Source organism: Lynx rufus, unplaced genomic scaffold, assembly GCF_022079265.1.
Source record: "Lynx rufus isolate CCGP_SWC_20201006 ecotype Redwood Valley unplaced genomic scaffold, mLynRuf1.p SCAF_2, whole genome shotgun sequence".
In the NCBI taxonomy this organism is placed as follows: Eukaryota; Metazoa; Chordata; class Mammalia; order Carnivora; family Felidae; genus Lynx; species Lynx rufus.
In genome coordinates, this window is record NW_025814834.1 from 160,257,033 (window position 1) to 160,276,904 (window position 19,872).

Below are 19,872 nucleotides of genomic sequence, written 5' to 3' on the forward strand. Positions count from 1 at the left end.
AAAAGAAATGTGTGATCACATTGCATGGACCTTTTTATGTCAGGATGAATAGATTCATACTGTTCTTTTTGAAGCCTGGTGAGAATCTATTACAAAGACCACAAAAAATTGTAATTAAATATTCTATTGTTGGACTTGATGGTTCAACTAAATTTGGTGTGCATGTGTGTGTGTGTACCCTTATACACATTTATATCAATGTATTGTGCAGTATCTTAGTAGGATTTATTCCTACAAGTTGAATTTCTAGGAGAAAAATTTCTAGTCTTTGGGTCAGAGTCTGCATTTAGTTCCTAGATATTATATTATCAAGGGATGTAATAACACCAGGATGGGTGAAAATCAGTGTGAAAAAAGTAATAATAACACTCCACTGTTAAGTGGATTATCTAACCCTGCTTCAAAGTACAATACTCCAAACTTCCTGACTTTAAATTGTTTAATTGTGCTGGGTCCCCATAGATTTAATGGGTTGATGAAGAAAAATCCCAAAGTACTTTGAAAATGCCGTAACTGTGTATTTGGCTTAAAAATACACTTAAATAAGGTTAAACATTTTTGAAAATTTAACTTGCTGTGGATATTACAAAAAGCCACTTTTCAATAAAAACATGAAGTGTTTTGAGTTTGCCTATTGATGTCAGTTGTGTTTACATGCAATGTAAACCATAGTCTTAAAATTTGGGGTTATGTGGTCACTACTTCTGTTTTACTGGTTGTTATGTCATGAAATGTGATTACAGGGCAAGAAAGCAGTGATGAAGTTCAAGAACTCCATGGACAATTCACAGGAAGTGAATCGCTATCAACTTCCAAACATTAACAATTACATGATGCCTATTCCTCCTTCACCTCCTCCCCACAAAGGAAAAATCACAAGGGAAAATAGACTTGAATCATGGAGAAGGAGAAGATTTCGTCCAACCACTGCTCCCAATGGCTTAGAGCCTCTCTTTACCAGGGTGAATATGGAATCAAGTTTTCTTTTATTAATTTAGCACAGATTACATTGTGCTTTTAAATTTCTGGATGTATAGTAAAAATGAATCTAGGGAAATCAAATGCAAATGCCTTACAAAAATAAATATAATAATTTTATAAATGTAATTGTAAGCTTGAATGCATCTGAAATCAGATACTTGAGTAGTTCAGTTCAGGAATTTAGCACAATTAATTACAAAATCCAGTCAATCTTGAGGTCAAATTTAGTTTGTACTATGCCCATTTCCAAATTATTTATTTCCTTCAATTTGCCCATTCAATCACGTGTTATCAGAAGTATTTTAACATGTAATTTGTGAAAATTTAGAGACTTAAGTATACCAAAAAACATAACATGCCACATCAAGTACCTATTAGAGCTTCCTTTTAGTGATTTTTGGGAAAATATTATATAATATTTTCTTTCAGTGTTCTTTGAAAATAGTAGAGCTTGTTGTACTCATTTTCTCAAAATACTGATTAAAAAAATAGCCCTAAGACCAGTTAGACTGTACGGGACACTTTATAGGACAAAGGCAAAAGATCTCTTAATTTTTATCATGTAAATACACAACTAATGAAAATTATATGTAACTTCTGTGATTATTAGCAGATAGGTAGGTCTACCTTTCACTGATTGAGAATCAGGGAGTGAAGTTCCGACTTGCACGCAGACTGCGTACTGACTCTTCTAAACCAGCCTCATTACAGCGTTCTTTTTTGACCTCATTCCATATCTGAATCCCACAGCTCTCTGCATCAATAACCTCAAAATATTGGGACTGTCTTCCTTGCACTTGCCCAAATTTTCTCTTTTCCATTTTCACCATTATTCTTCCTTTGTTATAGCTTCTGAAGAACTTTGTTTTCCTCATGTCAGAGGTCCACTGTCCCATGGGTCCTCAATTTTACCTTTTTCCACTGCCCTGTCATTCTCCTCTCTAATTTGGATTTTCATCCTCCCTGTAACATACATCTCCGTCTCTCAGCGTACCCAGGCTTCCACAGAGGGAACTGAATCTTCTCTTCATGTGCTGTAGCCTGAGATTCGTCTTCTCTCCTTCAACAAAGTCCTCTGAAGAGTAGTTGGCTGTCGCTTAATAGTCTAACAAACAACCCCAGGCAGCTCAGCTTACAACAACAAAGGTTGATTTCTCTCTCTCTCTTTTTTCAATTTAAAAGTTTTTAATTAATTTTTAAATGTTTTCATTTATTTTTGAAGGAGAGAGAGAGAGAGAGAGAGAGACAGAGCATGAGCAGGGGAGGAACTGAGAGAGAGGGAGACACAGAATTCGAAGCAGGCTCCAGGCTGTCAACACAGAGACGGATGCAGGGCTCGAACCCACAAACCGTGAGATCATGACCTGAGCCAAAGTCGGACGCTTAACTGACTGAGCCACCCAGGCACCCCTAACAGTTTTTATTTAAAGTAGTATATCAGATTACTTTATTCCTGTATCTTCTCAATGGTTTCTTCCTTATATTTGCCCTTTTCCTTTCCTACTTGGCGAGACTTGGCTTTACATTCAAGGATCTCTTTGTGGTCTTTGTCCAGTTTTAGTCTAGTGATAACCATCTTTCCAAGGTGAAGGCCCACCTTCTTTCGCTGTGCCTGCTCAATGCACATGTCCCATTTCTTCCTGTAAACCTGGACTCCTTTGCCAGTCTGCTGACCTTTGTAGTGTCCTTGCACAACCTATACTTCAGCATCCTTTTGGAGGGGCGTGGATCGAACGTTGTACTTCTGTCTCAGCTCTTGGGAAAGAGGGGAAGACCTAATCTTTCTGCGAATGTGGGAAGGTGCTTTGGGATGCCTTTTATGGTTCTTGCTTGGGTCGGAAGTCACAAGGAGTTGGAGTTTCATTTTGGCTGCTGGCGCTTCAGCGGTGGCTGGCTGCAGAAGGGAAGAACGGAGTTTATTTCTTGTTCGCATAATTGTCTGTTGTTGATCAGCTGCAATTTTGAGACCCAGACTGGAGAAATAGTCCCTGTCTGGGGTATGTCTGGGGTATATTGCCTTCATGGACAACAGAACCATGGAAAGTTTTTAAGATTCCACTCAGCAGGGAAACGTGTTACTTCTGTTTGAATTCCATTACCAAAGCCTGACAGCGGTGGAAGAAGTATCTTCCTCCCACGGAGTGGGGCAGTGAATATTTGGGCCAATAATAAAACCCACCATGTCTACTAACTTACCTCTGAACTGTACATGCTGGCATTGGTCCCCCTGCACTAAGCCAGCAAACGTGCTCTTGAAGTCTGTGGCCTCTATTTAGTGAGAACAGTGAGTTTCTCATGATATTCACATGCTGGCAGCATTTGATCTTCTGATGTTAAACTATATTACAGGAATAAGCTCGACCCATTCATATTTTAATTTTTTTAAAAAAGGGTTTAAATATCTCATAAACCATAAGAACATATTAAATCTATATGTGCAAGTTAAATAACAGTAATCAAGCAAGCACCCATGTACACATCATTATTTCTTAACCAAGTAGAACACTGCTGTCATATTATGAGCCCCCATTTCCTGCCCCATCACATCCCCTACTGCTTCCCAGAGTAACCATCATACTGACTTCTTTCTTAACTGTGTCCTGTTTCTCTTCAGAGTTCTCTGATTTAGATGCATGAAACTTCAGAAATAAGCTCAAATCTACCATTGTAATGAAAGAACAATGTTTACAGGAGAAAGGAGAAAGAAGCTTTGGGTCAGAGTCCAAGTTTGGTTCCTTGATAGTTTTAAGAGCCTCTTCTGGATAAGTCAGAGAAGCCAGGTCATGAGAGTTTCCCAGGGAGATGGGGCTCACCAGGGTCAGGGCATCTAGGCAAGTCCTAGTGTGGGTCAGCCACTGGATGCGCTGGGCTTCTGTACTGGGCACGGAGGGGAGAGCAGGGACTTTTCCACCCTGTGGCCATGACAAGTGAAGTGCAGATAAGCATGTAAGCCAGCCTCCGCTGGGCGTTCTGCACTGGGGTTAGCAACACCATGGTGTTAGAGGGCATCCTGGCCTCCATAGACCTTAGCATGTCTGTCTTTTGAGTTACAGGGTTTTAGCCTGACTTGGTCTTTTGTTTCCAAACTTCTGTTCTCTCTATTTGGAATCTCTGTTTGGGGAATGCTGGAGCTACTAGACTGAAACTGTAATATTCTTAGCTTTTCTCTTCTATTTTCTCATTCTTTTTTTTGTTCTACTTGACAGGAGATTTCCACAATTTTATCTTCCACACATTCTACTGAGTTTTTTCCTTTGGTGCCTTATTTTAATTCTAAGAACTCACTTTTGGTTCACTGAATGTTACTTTTTTTTTTTTTTTTGAGAGAGAGAGAGAGAGCACACAGGGGAGGGGCAGAGAGGGAAAGGGGGAGAGAGAATCTTAAGCAGGCTCCACGCCCAGTGCAGAGCCCAATGTGGGGTTCAATCTCACAACCATCAAGAGTCAGAAGCTTAAATGGCTGAACCATCCAGGTCCCGCCACTCAATGTTACTTTTAAAAATCATCTTGCTCTCTGGGGTGCCTGGGTGGGTCAGTTAAGTATCTGGCACTTGATCTTGGCTTAGGTCTTAATCTCATGGTTGCGTGATGGATCCCAGGGTCAGGCTCCATGCTGATAGCATGGAGCCTGCTTGGGATTCTCTCTCTCCCTCTCTCTCTGCCCCTCCCCTGCTCATGCCCCCTTTCTCTCTCAAAATAAATCAAATAAACTTTTTAAAAAATCAATAAAACATGTCTTACTCTATGATTTTGATTCTTTGGTATTTGTGGGGACTTTCTTGTGGACTAATATATATTCAGTTTTTGTAAAGTGAATCTCTTAATATTGGGAATAGAGTTCTATAAATGTCCAGTAGATAAGAAATGTTAATTATGTCTTTCCTGTTTTCACATGCTTAGCATTCTTGTTTATCTGCTCTCTCAGTTCCTAACTTCTAGAGATAATTCATTCTCTGTAATCGTAGACCTGTCAGTTTCTCCTTATAATTATGTCAAATTCTGCTTTGTAATGTTGAGAATCCCTGGTCGTATGCTCTCGGATTTAGGATTATTCTATTTTACTGGTGAAGTGATTCTTTATGATTAAAAAATGTTCCTCTTTATCACATTACTTTTAGCCTTAAGATCTCTGTTGTCTCAGTACTTATTTTCTTTAAATTAGTATTTAATATATAGTATTTAATATTATATATATGTGTGTGTGTGTGTGTGTGTGTGTATTCATTTTACTTTCAGCCTTTTAATATCTTTGAATTTAAACTTTAGGTTTTAAATGTATTTATGTAGCATGTGGATGCTTTGTGTTTATTTCAATCTGAAAATATCTGTTCCTTTAATAAGTGAGTTTAGGTCAATCACATTTATTTGATTTAGTAGTATACTTAGACTTACTTCTGCCATCTTCATTTGTATTTTCTACTTACCATGATTTTTCTTTGATAGTAGCATTTTATGCTATTATTGCCTATTGCCTCTTCCTTGAAACTTTCCTCCTTTGCCTTCCATGACACTCTAGCTTCATCTTTCTTTGCCATCTCCTTTTACCTCTCATCTTGCCTCCTTTGTGACTCTTCTTCATACTTATTAGCCATCACTACAGGCTTAGACCTTGACTCTTGTTTTTGTATTCCAGATGTAGTCATCTTGTCGCATGACTTCAGGAACTTCCTAGATGTCTCTTGGATTTGTCACTAGCTCCTGGGTCCTCAGGTATAGAATAAAATTGGCACAGTGGGGAAAGTCTTGCACTTTTCCTTCAGTAATTTGATTTACTTTATAGAAGTCTAGAAAAGATTTATTTAAGGAGAGGTGGCTCTCATGAGTAGTTTGTACATTAGATTTACTCATTTTATGCCTACCACCCCCAAAGCATCCTCCAAATCATCTTAAAAGGAAAAAAAAACATGTCAGAAAAGGCAAAGAAATAAGGCCTGTTCTTCTGTAGAGCACAGTCTCTGCCTTCTGTGATCTGTGTCTCTAGGGGATGATCCATGGAGCTAAATGACAAGGTGTGGTAGATCTTACAGCCTGGCAAGTTGCTACTGTTCCCTGTTGCTTTGTTTTCTTTTGTTCTAGGACCAGCAGAGCTTTTATACTGCTTTTACAGACTCTGTGAGACTAGTTACACTGTTTTTACAGAATCTGTGAGACTAGTTACACTGCTTTTACAGACTCTGTGAGACTAGTTACACTGCTTTTACAGACTCTGTGAGACTAGTTACACTGCTTTTACAGACTCTGTGAGACTAGTTACACTGCTTTTACAGACTCTGTGAGACTAGTTACACTGCTTTTACAGACTCTGTGAGACTAGTTACACTGCTTTTACAGACTCTGTGAGGCTAGTTACACTGCTTTTACAGACTCTGTGAGGCTAGTTACACTGTTTTTACAGAATCTGTGAGGCTAGTTACACTGCTTTTACAGACTCTGTGAGACTAGTTACACTGCTTTTACAGACTCTGTGACACTAGTTACACTGCTTTTACAGACTCTGTGAGACTAGTTACACTGCTTTTACAGACTCTGTGAGACTAGTTACACTGCTTTTACAGACTCTGTGAGACTAGTTATACTGCTTTTACAGACTCTGTGAGACTAGTTACACTGTTTTTACAGAATCTGTGAGACTAGTTACACTGCTTTTACAGACTCTGTGAGGCTAGTTATACTGTTTTTACAGAATCTGTGAGACTAGTTACACTGCTTTTACAGACTCTGTGAGACTAGTTACACTGCTTTTACAGACTCTGTGAGACTAGTTACACTGCTTTTACAGACTCTGTGAGACTAGTTATACTGTTTTTACAGACTCTGTGAGGCTAGTTACACTGCTTTTACAGACTCTGTGAGGCTAGTTACACTGTTTTTACAGACTCTGTGAGGCTAGTTACACTGCTTTTACAGACTCTGTGAGACTAGTTATACCGCTTTTACAGACTAGTTAGATTTTTCCCTGAGGTTTACCTCACACATCTGCAGATTTTTATGTTCTCACACAATATTGCTGGTCACCTCTATTAAAATGTGAATGGTTCCGTAAATGGTGTATATAAATGTGAAAACATAGGCTTTTAAATAAGAAGCTACTTAATTATTATAGTTACTAATCTAAAAAAAAACAAACAAGGTTTGTTTTTATTTTTTTATATGTTTTATGAAATAAAGGACAAAGAGCTTCTCCAGGCATGAACTAGCCTGGGCTTTCTCTGTATCTGGTCAAGGTCCCCTCCCTACCTCCTACAGTCCCCATGAGTCCTGTGCAATTACTGGTGCCTGACTGGTAGATTCTGCTTCCCCTTAAATTTGACCTGGTTTAGCCAGCTTCTCCATCCATTCAGTTAACGTATCTCATAAAGCATGACCTTTTTCCCAGTAATTTGGGCTCAAAATCTAGGATTCCTTCTTCTGTCTGCATTGCACATCAGTTAATTGCTAAGTCCTCCAGATCAGAAATATCCAATAGAAATATAATGCAAGCCACATATGCCATTTCAATGTCTCATAACTATACCAAAAAGGGTAAAAAGAAACATGTGAAATTAATTTTATTAACATATTGTATTTAATCAAGTGTATTCAACATATTATCATTTGAACATGTAATCAGTATGAGTTTTTTTTTTTTTTTAATTTTTTTTTTTCAACGTTTATTTATTTTTGGGACAGAGAGAGACAGAGCATGAACGGGGGAGGGCCAGAGAGAGAGGGAGACACAGAATCGGAAACAGGCTCCAGGCTCTGAGCCATCAGCCCAGAGCCTGACGCGGGGCTCGAACTCACAGACCGCGAGATCGTGACCTGGCTAAAGTCGGACGCTTAACCGACTGCGCCACCCAGGCGCCCCAATCAGTATGAGTTTTAATGAGCACTGTACAATGTTTTTCGTACTATGTCTTTGAAATTCAGTAAGCATTTTATATTTATGGTGCATCTCATTCAAATGAGCTGCCTTTCAAATGCCCAACAGCCAAGTGGCTGCTGTCCCAGGCTGTACATCTCTAGCACCTGGACGGTGGCTCATGTGTCTGATAATCCCTTTCCCTTCTCAGTGCCACATCCCCGGGTCAGGGACTGGCTACCTAACTCTTCACAGGGCTGTTGCAGTCATCTACATACTTCCATTATGCCTTTAAGTCAACAAATAGCTCAAGTTAGCTCTTATTGATTGTGACAAGCACTGTGCTAGGTGCTGAGGTTACCAAGATGAGTAAAGCCAAATCCTTATTCTCAGAAGGATTGCAGTATAGCAAGGGAGACAGAAATATCTACCATTAACCATGACACATTGTGGTGAGTATAGTCATAGTGGTATAAATAAAGCACAATGAAGGAAATACTCGCTTTGAGGAGATTGAAGAGCATTTCATAGAGAAGATGACATTTGAAATGGGCTTTGAAAGAAGAGTAGGAAGCGAGTAGATGGACTCAGGGAGCAGAGGGTAAAAGGCAGGAAGGGGAAGCAAGAGCAAGCTGGGTCCATCTCAGTACTGACAGAACCTACATAATGCAATTAAATAAAACTTGATAGAATAGCTCCCAACATACTCCTCCCCTGATTAAAACCTTCACCAGCTTCTTTCCTAATGAAAGCAGGTATGTTTTATGCTTCATTGCTTTAAAATGTAGGTTTCATGATTATTCAGGTATGTTGAGACTTATAGATCAGGAGATGATTGTCATTGAAAGGACACTTTGCACTTAACAGTTCCCAAAAGGAAGGAGCATGCCATGTACGATAGTCAGGGTTCTATCCAGAATAAGGTTTGACCACATATTTGGGCATTGTGGCCCAGGTAAGCTGACAGATAAAACTAACCATCACATAAGTCATGCAGGACCACACAAGGCAGCACCAGGGTTGGTCAGGAGATTGGGAAGTGGGAGGGAAACATGGGCAAGAGCCTTTGTTGTGGTTTCTGAGAGAAGGAACAGGGAAGATGGGGTGAGCAGGTTTAGGATTGAACAGTATGAATAATTTCGACAGGCTCCAGAGTGTGGAAGCTGTCCTGAGTTGTCTGGTCCTAGAGAAGGGGGTTCTAAGGCAGGGGAATATTGGCCCAGACTTTAAGAGCCAGGTCACAGAGGTAAGGGGAGGGTGGATGTGAGCTCTGGGTTGGTTAGTTTGTACATGAAAAGCATGCTCCCAGGAAAGTCATTTATCCTCTCTAGGAATTAGTCTTGGGAGAGGTAGTTTCCCCAGAGTCAGTAAGGCTCCAGATGTCAAAACATCAGAATAAAAACATATGCTTATACACTGGCATTCAAGGACTCTCATATTTTGACTCCTTTCCAGCTTTCCGCTCCCATCCAAGCTAAACTGAGCTACTCCCTGGACCCTCAGCTGGTTGGCCCACCACTTCCCCACCTCTGATCTGTGCTTTTTTCTGTTATTACTTTCTGCCTGATGCTTACTCCCTTTTAAATCATCTATATAACTTTTTTTCTTATTTGTTAGCTTTTAATAAAATAAAATGTTTATGTTTACATTCAATGATGGCAGCAATGATTCTATCTTCCATTTGATGGACCCTAAGCAAGTTCCAGGAGTTTTGCTCAGTGTTTTACATACATTTTCTCATTTAATACACACAATAAACTCAAGAAAGAGATGAGATAATTTATCCATATTAAAGATGAGGAAACTGAGGCAAGAAAGGTTAAATAATCTGGCCATCATCACATAACTAGTTAGTGGCAGACTAAGTGTATATACTCCCTATACTTACAGGTAAGAGCCTGCATTTGTAATCCTCAAATCCATATTATATGGAATTTATCTACAAGTCTTTTTTCTCTCAAATTCTTGAAGATATTAATCACAATTGGTCAGGTGCTTCTTCAATGCAGAGATGTTCTTTTCCTATGAATTGCCTGTGAGTGCCTGAGATATAAGAAGGAGGTTATATCTTCTTTCTCACCTCTCCCAGCCCCTGTGAGAGGCCTTATGTTCTGTAGTGATTGCTATACATCCTAATAGGATCCCATCTCTTCCTTTCTTCAAAAGGATTTTGTGGGGCACCTGGCTGGCTCAGTCAGTTGAACATCTGCCTCTTGATTTCAGCTCGGGTCATGATCCCAGGGTCATTGGATTGAGCCCCGAGTTGGGCTCTACCCTGAGCATGAACCCTGCTTGGGATTCTCATTCTCTCTCTCTGTGCCCCTCTCCCTCACTCGTGCACTCTCTCTTTCTCTGTCTCTCTCTAAAATTAAAAAAAAAATGATTCTGTTACTTTCTTATGTCCCTTATATATTCTGCTTAGTATCAATATTCATGTACTTTTGTTAATTGTCACTTCTACTCCCAGATTATGAAGCTTGTTGAGGGCAGGCATTTGATTTCACTTACACTTAATCAAGTGTTTATTAGTATTGTGTTCATAAAGAGGTATTACCTTATTATCCATACAAAAAATTAAACTCTGAATTGTACTATTTAGCTTATGGAAATATTATAGAAATAAATTATGCCTTTCAGACACAGATCCTTTTTCTTCAACAACAAATAAAGTCTAACAAATGTTAGCTTTGTGAGAGAGATTGCATATTTCCTTTGTTTGACTTAAACTTTTTTTTTTTTAATTTCCATTCTAGTCAACATATTATCTTGGTATTTTTTATTCTTGGTTTTCCTCACCAGTGGACTCAGATTTGAGAATGAAAAAGGAAAGCATCAGCATGATTTTAATATAGGATAATTCAACATATTTCACATAGGCTTGATTTATTTCAGGCACTTTCCTTTAAAGAATGTTTTCCCTTAAAATTAACATCACAGTTTGGTAACTACATTACTAAAAAAGACTTTTAAAAAGGTGCAAAAGCCAGTCCAACTGGCAGACCTTGTAAGCTTTCCAGACTTTCTCACCAAAAGCAAAACGCAGCCAGATCTTTTCTACCTCTGAGCAGACTTACTGAATGTGTTCTGTTGAAGGAGATGAGGAAGGGAAGGTTCATGTGTCAACCCCACCTCCTCAAAATCTGGAGCTCTGATACCTCCAGAAGGGTTGAGACATTGGGGGGCATGTCAGGAATAAGCCCCAGACATGTGATATAGTGGGAAGAAAAATGGGCAAGAGGAGAGGGAAAAGAGGAAGCATAACGAAAGCAAAGGAGGGAGGAGGAGAGAACAAGGAAACACCAGCATGAAAGGAAAGAGAAAGAGAGGAACCAAATGAATACTGTGAGAAGAGGTTTCCCTTACAACCAGCTGCTTCTTGAATCCTTAGGATACGAACATCGAACAATGGCACACTCTTAACTCTGGCTCACTTGGGAATTTTCTCTCCCTAAGACCTGAATCAGAGTCAACGTGGGGACTGCCTGCTACTCCTTATCCACGCTTTGAATCCATCTTTGTCACGGCTTAGTTACCAAAGGTGTTGTCTAACAGGCCCCTGTGAATCCGTTTTCATGATGTGGTACCTATCGAGTTCCTATAAATGCAGAAAGCTTCTGACTTAGGGCAGTGTCATCGTACGGGCACTGTAGCTTTTGTCTCAGCAAAGGAAAGAATGTGGAATCCCTAACTGTTCCATGGCTGTGTCCAGTCAGATCAATGTTTATTAGGCCCTTGCTAGGTGTCAGCACTGGCAAGACGCTGGGGGCATAAAGATCAGTAAGATACTGTCTTTATCTACTGACAGTGAGAGGGATACAGGGGAATGGTTTCACTGCCATGTGACTTACAGACTTATATAGGTCTGGAGATTAAAAGCATTTGGTAGTGTTCGGACCACTACAATTAGTGCAGCTGCTGGGCCTTTAAAGGTATCAAAAGAAATTGCAAATAGTTGAGAGATAGTAGAAGTTAAGAATATAAGACATTTTTTTTGTTATTTGAGAAATGTTGGACCTTATCCCATGGATACTGAGAATCTTTGGAGGACTTCAAGCAAAAGAATCACGTAATCTATTTAGTGACAATAGATCACTGTGATACCACAGAGGAAGGAGGTTTTGAGAGACATCAGGCTAGAAATAGGGAGACCAGTGAATAGAGTAACATCTCAGTTTTCTTGGAACAGTTCAAATTTGTGTTTGTTTTTTTCTAGTATAATTATTAGTAATACCTCTTTCACTGTGTCTCCCAGTTTGGATGATAAATTCTGTGGCCGCTCTACTAACTACAGATTTATCCCAGTGGCCTGGAGAAAGACTCTATGGTGCTTGGAGTTCATCAGGGCTTGGCTAAGTGGATGAAGAGGAGTGACTGCCCAACGCTATCAGCAAGAACAGGCCCTTTGATCCCCTTAGAGTCTCTTAAGTCCACCTCTCACTCAGGCCTGAGCAGAGATAAAAGAGGGCCCAGTGAGCATTTAGTATATATATATACTAAATTTATTCATTTTTGAGAGAGAGAGGGACAGGGAAGGGCAGAGAGAGAGGGGGACAGAATCCCAAGCAGGCTCCACACTGTCAGCACAGAGCCCGATGTGGGGCTGTGTGTCCGGAAACATGAGATCATGACCTGAGCTGAAATCAAGAGTCAGACGCTTAACCAACTGAGCCACCCAGGTGCCCCTGAAAATTGAGTATATTAATTGAATGCTAAATATTATACATATGTGATGGCTGACTAGTTAACCACTCAACGAGCATGCTGTTTATTTGTCAGCTCAGATTATACTTGCCTGAGATATCTGGAAATAAATGAGAAGGAAAGTCATAAGCAAGTGGTACAGGAAGTAAGAAAGATAACCCTTAGTTGTGCAAGGGCATGAGGCCCTGCTCTGGTTCCTGAAATGGAACTGAATGTTCATGGAAGGTTTTGATACTTGCTTGAGGACAGCAGAAAGGGCCGTGAAACCTTGTTAAAGTTTCATCAGCCTGGGTCCTTATAACCTTGGAAGATGGTAAGTATAGAGGCAATTGAGTCAACTGAAGGAAACAATTATTCATTTCCTACTGCACGTATTTAATCACGAGCTGTCACTCGGGCCTCCTGTTAAAATCCAAAAAAGGTTACTTGGTGGCAATAATTGGGGAATATTTTTTAAAAGAATGAAGTAACTAGACCCAGGAGAAAAGAGATGTTATCAGGAACACATTTTGGCAGGAAAAAAAAATGAGTAAGAATAAATGAAAAAGGTGAAGAGCTGTCATTTCCTTTATTTTATTTTTAAACATTTCAACTTCCACTTTCTCATTTTGTACATATGAGGCAGGCCTTTCCTCCACCATAATCTCACTATTACCTTGCATTTATATAGAGCTTATCTCCCAGAAGCTCACAGGGCTACTTCTGAATCTATGCCACGTTAGAAAGTATTGCTTAACAAAAAGGAGATGCTCTTATTTAATCGTCATATCATTAAATGTTCTAGTGGGAGCTTGGAACTGGATTTGCTGTAGGCGGGTGATTGTGCACTGGGCCGCACAAGTGCATGTCACAGCTCCACAGCTACCCGGGCCAGAGCAAACGTGGCATGCTTTTGCAACTTGGAGTCAGGCCTGCCATCACCCCTTTGCTTTCCACTGTGACTCAGAGAGATGTTTCTAATCTGCAAAGAATTATCCAGGTTGCTGATTTACCTTCATGGCTACTGATGTTCCTGAAATATTTCTGGTGATTACCTCTCTATTTGGGAGCTCTGTCTGCCATAGGCAAGACCATTTCCTTAAATTTTAAATCTTGGGATTCCTTCCCCATTTATACTTTTAGACTGTCATTTGCAGAATTTCATTTAATCAGATGTACTTCCTCTGGTTTTTGCTTCAGAGAAATGGAATTAAATGAGGAAAAAAGAATCCTCTGAAGTGGAAGACGATGGATTTGGAGATGGAAATATTTTAGGAGTTCCTTCAGAAATTTTTGTTATAGCTTTGTTATTTAAAAAAAAAATGCATGTTTCCAAGGCATTCGTAATTCAGTGAAATCAAACTTAAATAATTGCTTTGAGTTCAGTGAAAGTTGGTCTCTTCACATTTTCCATTTAGCTGAAAATTGATTTTCAGAAAAGTGAAGTAGATTAAAATTATTGCCTGGCCTCTGTATAATTCTTGAGCTGACAGTATTTTTACATGACTATTTCTCTGTCTCCTCCTCTTCCTTTTTCTGCTTCTCTTTCCTCATATTCCTCTTAGAGATTAAACTCTTTGCTCATTCATTATTGTGAAAATCGAATACAAACTAGGAGGCAAGAAAAAGGACATTTCTTTCCATCTCTGGCATATCAATTTATTGTTTATGTTCTAAATTTGTGAACACCATAGAACAGCCTTTTTTGATTAGGTGTACTGTTTGATATTAAAAATAATACTAGGGGCGCCTGGGTGGCGCAGTCGGTTAAGCGTCCGACTTCAGCCAGGTCACGATCTCACGGTCCGTGAGTTCGAGCCCCGCGTCAGGCTCTGGGCTGATGGCTCAGAGCCTGGAGCCTGTTTCCCATTCTGTGTCTCCCTCTCTCTCTGCCCCTCCCCCGTTCATGCTCTGTCTCTCTCTGTCCCAAAAATAAATAAACGTTGAAAAAAAGTTAAAAAAAAATAATACTAATAATGTTGGTTTTTCATTGAACTGAATGTCTCCTGTAAAACTGGAGAGTCCTAGGCATATATATAGCACATGTCTCTAATCCCCAGAGCAACCGTAGAAGAAATCGGACGTGTGCCGGCCCCCTCTCACATAGAAGATCACGGAAGGATATATTGTCAGTGCTCAAGTATAAAGATGAAGCACTCAATTGCAAAGACAGTTGCTAAATCACAAAATCAATTCAAGTTAGAACAAAACTATGCCACCGGTATTTAATTATTTTGATTTGAATTTCGATTCAAGAATCAGCTAAAAGAACCAAGAGCAGTTTCATCTTGGCATCACTGGTATTTTCATTGTATGTAAAATACATACACAACTAAAATAAAAAGTGACAAACTTTGTCCAGACCCCTGGCATTTACATGAAAAATATAAACCCAAAATGCATGTAATTATTAGAGCGATTTGTTTTGTAATGGGCTTGACTTTTTGTGCACTGCAAAGGTTGACATTTTATAAAGGTTTTGTTGCTAGGTACATAAAACGAGCCTTCTCTACTCCTTGTATTACAGTACAATTACCCTCTGATTAGAAGGTAATTAATTAATAAGTCCCCTTCTTTTGTTTACTCTAGGATTCAAGAAAGGTTCACAGAACACCACTGCATAGTAATGCAGCTATTACAATGATCTATTTGGGGAAAAACGTGCACCTATCTCATGATCACCCAGACTTCCGGGATGAAATAAAAGTTTATCAACAACACTGTGGTGGGGAAAACCTTTGTGTTTACAAAGGCAAACTACTTGAAAAAGGTACACATGAAATGTGGTTTTTTTTTAAGTTGCTTGAGGTTGATGCTATAGATAAGCTATCGTTGATATAATATCAAAATGACTTCAATCACTCTATGAAATTATGCATATCCAGGGACTTATAAACCAGCTGCCTAAAAGTAAATCTAGATTTACTGCTCCGTGATTGAAACCGAAGCAGCAATTACTCTTGAAGATTGTGGAAGAAAGAATTTGGAGTGATTTAACCCACTAACAGATTAATTTTGGGATAGAGATATATGATCATTAAAATGTTGCACGAATAAACTGTCCCCCAAATTACAAGTTAACTATTTGGCCTGCCATAATGAATTATATCACACATTATTCTAAGGGAAAAATACCAGATTGGCAATTTGTTCTTTAGAAAAATGTTGAGATAAAATCACAAATCCAATAAACTTCAGGGTGAATCACACCTAAATAACTTGGTGCAGAATTTGGCTAGATGGATTTTAGTACATTTCTGCTTTCATTTGATCATAAATCCATGTTTCTTACCATAAGATAATTTTTACATCCAATACAGGGTTTCTCATATTGTACTGAAATGGTTTTCATCAATATTTAGTTCTTTGGAGTAGCAGTTAAAAGGACAAGGATATAATATAGGATTATATTTGTTATTTCCTTGCTTAAGAAACTCTGTTTAGAAAGTTATTGTATTTTTACTAACTGAAAGAAATATTTACACTTGGGCAATCTTGATATAGGTTTAGGGAGTCTTAGGAATTGGGGGCAAGCATGGAATTATTACTTTTGGCTTTTCTGATTTCCCTCATCACTCAAAAATAATGACTATTAATTTTAAAAATTTCAGGTACTTAAAAAGAAACTATACAGATTTAAGGATTACATATATAAAATTTTTCAATGTAAAAAAAAAAGAGTAAACACATGAATGTTAGTTTTAACGTTTACTTTATAAAGATTTGTAAAACTTATAAAAAATAATCCTCAGTATATTCTAGGAAATGATTTTTCCTCATTTTCTCTACTTTGCTGAAATGTAATTTACTTTGTCATTCTGTCATAGCATTTGAAAGTCCATTCCTTTCATTTTGTAGGTGAGGAAAATGAGGAGACCAGAGATATAGTGGCTTCGTATGGTCCCATGTACAGTTTGGGGCATGGTCAAGAGCAGATACCGGGCCTCTGAATTGGTGCAGGATCCTTGCTCAGTTAGCGATCAGTGCAAAGGGTTTCCTACGTTTTCATAATATGAGTGGCATGAAACCCCTAATGATAGTGGCATAGATAGACTTATTTTTTGAAAGTGTGACTTTCAACTATTAATTTAGAAGAACAGCTGAAATTAGCTATAGTCTACAATTGGAACAAATGCAATGAAACTTTTCCTGGGTCTTGGATCACGCTTTATTTCAGACAATGCCTACATGCCTTTCTGCCCACTGGAAAACATGGTACATACAAATGAAACAAAAACAAGAAGCGGGGAGCTGAATGCTTCTCCGGGAGATGATACATACTCTGTAGGAACGGTGCAAAACCAGTAAGGGAGAGTGTGACTTGGCTAAGTGTTGTTTTGCATACATATCGATCCTGGGACTGACTTTTGTTGTGTCACTCGATGGACTTGAATAATAGGATGGAATGGGAGCTTAAATAATTGAATCCTGTCCACACAATAATTTTGTCTCAGCTTGCCCTTTGATTGCCAGGAAAGTAATTGTTCAAAATTGAAAAGTTGGTTGGCTCAGAGTTGACTTGCGGTTCAGCAATCTTAGCAATTTAGCTGGACTGAAAAGAATCTGCCCGTTTTTACAAATCAAAGCTGTGCATGATTCAGTGAAATGTGAATAGGTTTTTAGAAGAGTTCTGTTTAAAAAAAAAAAAAGGCGTTTAACGTTCTGCTTGGAGCAGTAAACTAATTAAAAATGTGGCATTCGTTAATTTGTCTTGCTTTGGGATGAGAAATAACAATAAAATTAATTATTTAGGAGTGTGGCAAGTGCATCTTTTATTCCCACAGTAATTCATTGATGTCTTACAGTTTGAGTTTAGATATCAAGCCACATATTGATTGTTAGGTACACCTATGAAGTCACGGACTCTTTCTGCTGCTTGTAAAGAGTCTGGTTCTTCACAGGCATTTTTATTTACCATGTTCATCCTTTCAAACAAGGAAAACCTTGGCCTCCTGGGTTCATGTGGAATCAAAGAGCAAAATAACTTTTTTTTTTCTGGGCCCCTTATAATCCCTTCCTTTTCTGCCCCATTTCCCCATATTTTCATAACCTGCTGTACTGATTTGTGCATTCCTCATTACTCCCTCACAAACGGGTGGCGCTGCCGTGTCCCCACCCCCATGCTGTTAGCTTGTCTCTTCTGGTGCTATTTCCTTTGTCTGAAATAGGACAAAGGATTTTAAATTCAAAATAGGATTTTAAATTCAAATCGTACCCATCTTTTAAGAATCAGATTGAGGCTGTGAGGCTTTCTCAGCTGACTTCTACCGTTTTATCCCTCCCTCCATGGCTCTGGCTCTTAGTCTCCACTGAAAACCGAACATTTCATTACACTGTGACTTAGAGTAACTGTGTTTTTATTTTTCTTTTACTTGTTATATATATTGAGTTTTTAGTTTTTACTGAGGTGTAACTTATATTCCATAAAATTCATCTATTGAGTGTACAATTCATTGAGTTTTAAACATTTTTATAGGGTCGTGCAGCCAAGATCACAAACCAGTTTCAGAATATCTCTATCACTTCAGAAAGTTCCTTTGTGCCCATTGGCAAAGAATCCTCACTCTTTGTAGCCAGCCTCAGGCAGCCACTGATCTGCTTCCCATCTCTACGAATATGCCTTTTCTGAACATTTCATATAAATGAAGTCACACAATAGGCAGTATTTGTGTCTTGCTTTTTCACTTAGCATAATGTTTCTGAGAGTCGTCTAATTCATACCATTTATCAATAATTGTTCTCTTGTACCACTGAATGTATTCCACTACATGGACATTCATACTATTTCTAATTCGGTTTTTGTTTGTTTGAGTTTATTTTATGTTTGTTTATTTATTTATTTTGAGAGAGAGAGCGTGCACGCAGGGGAGGGGCAGAGAGAGAGACGGAGAGAGAATCCCAAACAAACTCACGCCCTTCAGCCACTTAACCGACTGAGCCGCCCAGGTGCCCCTACAAATACAAGTTTTTGTGCAGACATCTGGTCATGTCTCTTGAGTAGATTCCTAGAGGTGGATTTGATGGCTTTTTTTTTTCCTGAGTAAGGGTCACACTTTTCTGTTTTTTACATACATGTTCTTTGATTTTTGTTGTTGTTGTTGAAAACAGAATAGTTTTCATCATATAGCAGCTGTGGATTCTAGATTCTGACTTTTCCCACTTGAAGGTTATTGTTCTTGCTGTTTTTGTTGTTCTTTAGTAACTTCTCTGAAACAAATCTGTGAAATCCATGCCCCCTCTCCTTGGTAGACAGCCAGTGTGATGTCTCTGCTCAGATTTTTATCTATTTTTATTTTTCAGCTGGTCTCTTAGGGTTATCCCTGTGTTTTCATAGTGTATTGATCATCTAGTGATTTGTCAGAAGTTGTGTTCAAACACTTTGAACCACTACAGCCTCCAACTTCTGCTGGTGGATCTCTTTGTAGATGAATTAGTTTCCTGGGGCTAATGTAACAAATCCTCAAAACTAGTGGCTTAAGACAGCAGAAATTTAACTCTCTCACAGTTCTGGAGGGCAGAAGTCTAAAATCAGGTATTAGCAGGGCCATACTCCATCTAGCAGCTCTAGGGGAGAATCTTCCCTTGACTCTTCCATCTCCTGGCAATTCCATTTCTGTATCTGTCCTCACATGTCATTCTTCTCTGTGTCTCTGTCAGTGTTGGGTCCTCTTCTTCTAAGGACGTCCGTCATTGGATTTGTTTGATAAAACAAATCCAACATAGTTTCATCTTTACCCTTCATTACTTATCCAAAGAAATAAGAAACCATACCCAAATAAGGTTACATTCTGAGTTTCTGGGTGGTCATGGATTTTTATTTTTATTTTTTAAAGATGTTTACTTATTTATTTTGAGAGAAAGAGAGAGAGAGAGAGAGAGAGAGAGCATGAGCAGGGGAGGGGCAGAGGGAAAGGAGAAAGAATCCCAAGCCATGACATGGGGCTCATTCCTATGAATCCTGAGATCATGACCTGAGCTGAAACCAAGAGTTGGACGTTCAACCGACTGAGTTGCACACACCCCAGTCATGGATTTTTAGAGGGCAATATTCAACCCGCTGTAACGGGTTCAGGAGTACAAAGTTCAGGCAGTTTTCAAGTCTGCTTTAACTTTTATTTTCCACCAGGCTTTCTTGTGTTTTCTTTGTTCACAGATGGAAGCTCTGAGCAGGTCAGGGATGTGTGAATAGGTTGGGTCCACTCCAATCCATGCCACTTCCCGTTAGCTGGGGATGTGTTGAGAGCTTATTGAATGTGTCTATAATTGCCTTATGGCCCGCATCTCCCTGTTAAATTTCTGACTAGTCCACTGGCCTGCTGCTTGCCCTAATTAAAAATACAGTCTCAGCTAGCAGAATCCCTGACCTTCCA

The 19,872-nt window shown here is 39.1% G+C and overlaps 1 protein-coding gene and 1 pseudogene across 1 annotated transcript in view; one reads left to right on the forward strand and one right to left on the reverse strand.

Annotated features, from left to right (window-relative positions):
* Positions 1 to 19,872, forward strand: part of ERICH3 (glutamate rich 3) — a 103,253-nt gene that overhangs the window by 42,073 nt on the left and 41,308 nt on the right. Inside the window, exons 7-8 of the mRNA XM_047085212.1 lie at positions 744 to 962; positions 15,092 to 15,272. Coding sequence (XP_046941168.1) covers positions 744 to 962; positions 15,092 to 15,272 — 400 coding nt within the window. The remainder of the gene's footprint in view (positions 1 to 743; positions 963 to 15,091; positions 15,273 to 19,872) is intronic.
* Positions 2,429 to 2,845, reverse strand: LOC124516059 (60S ribosomal protein L26-like; annotated as a pseudogene).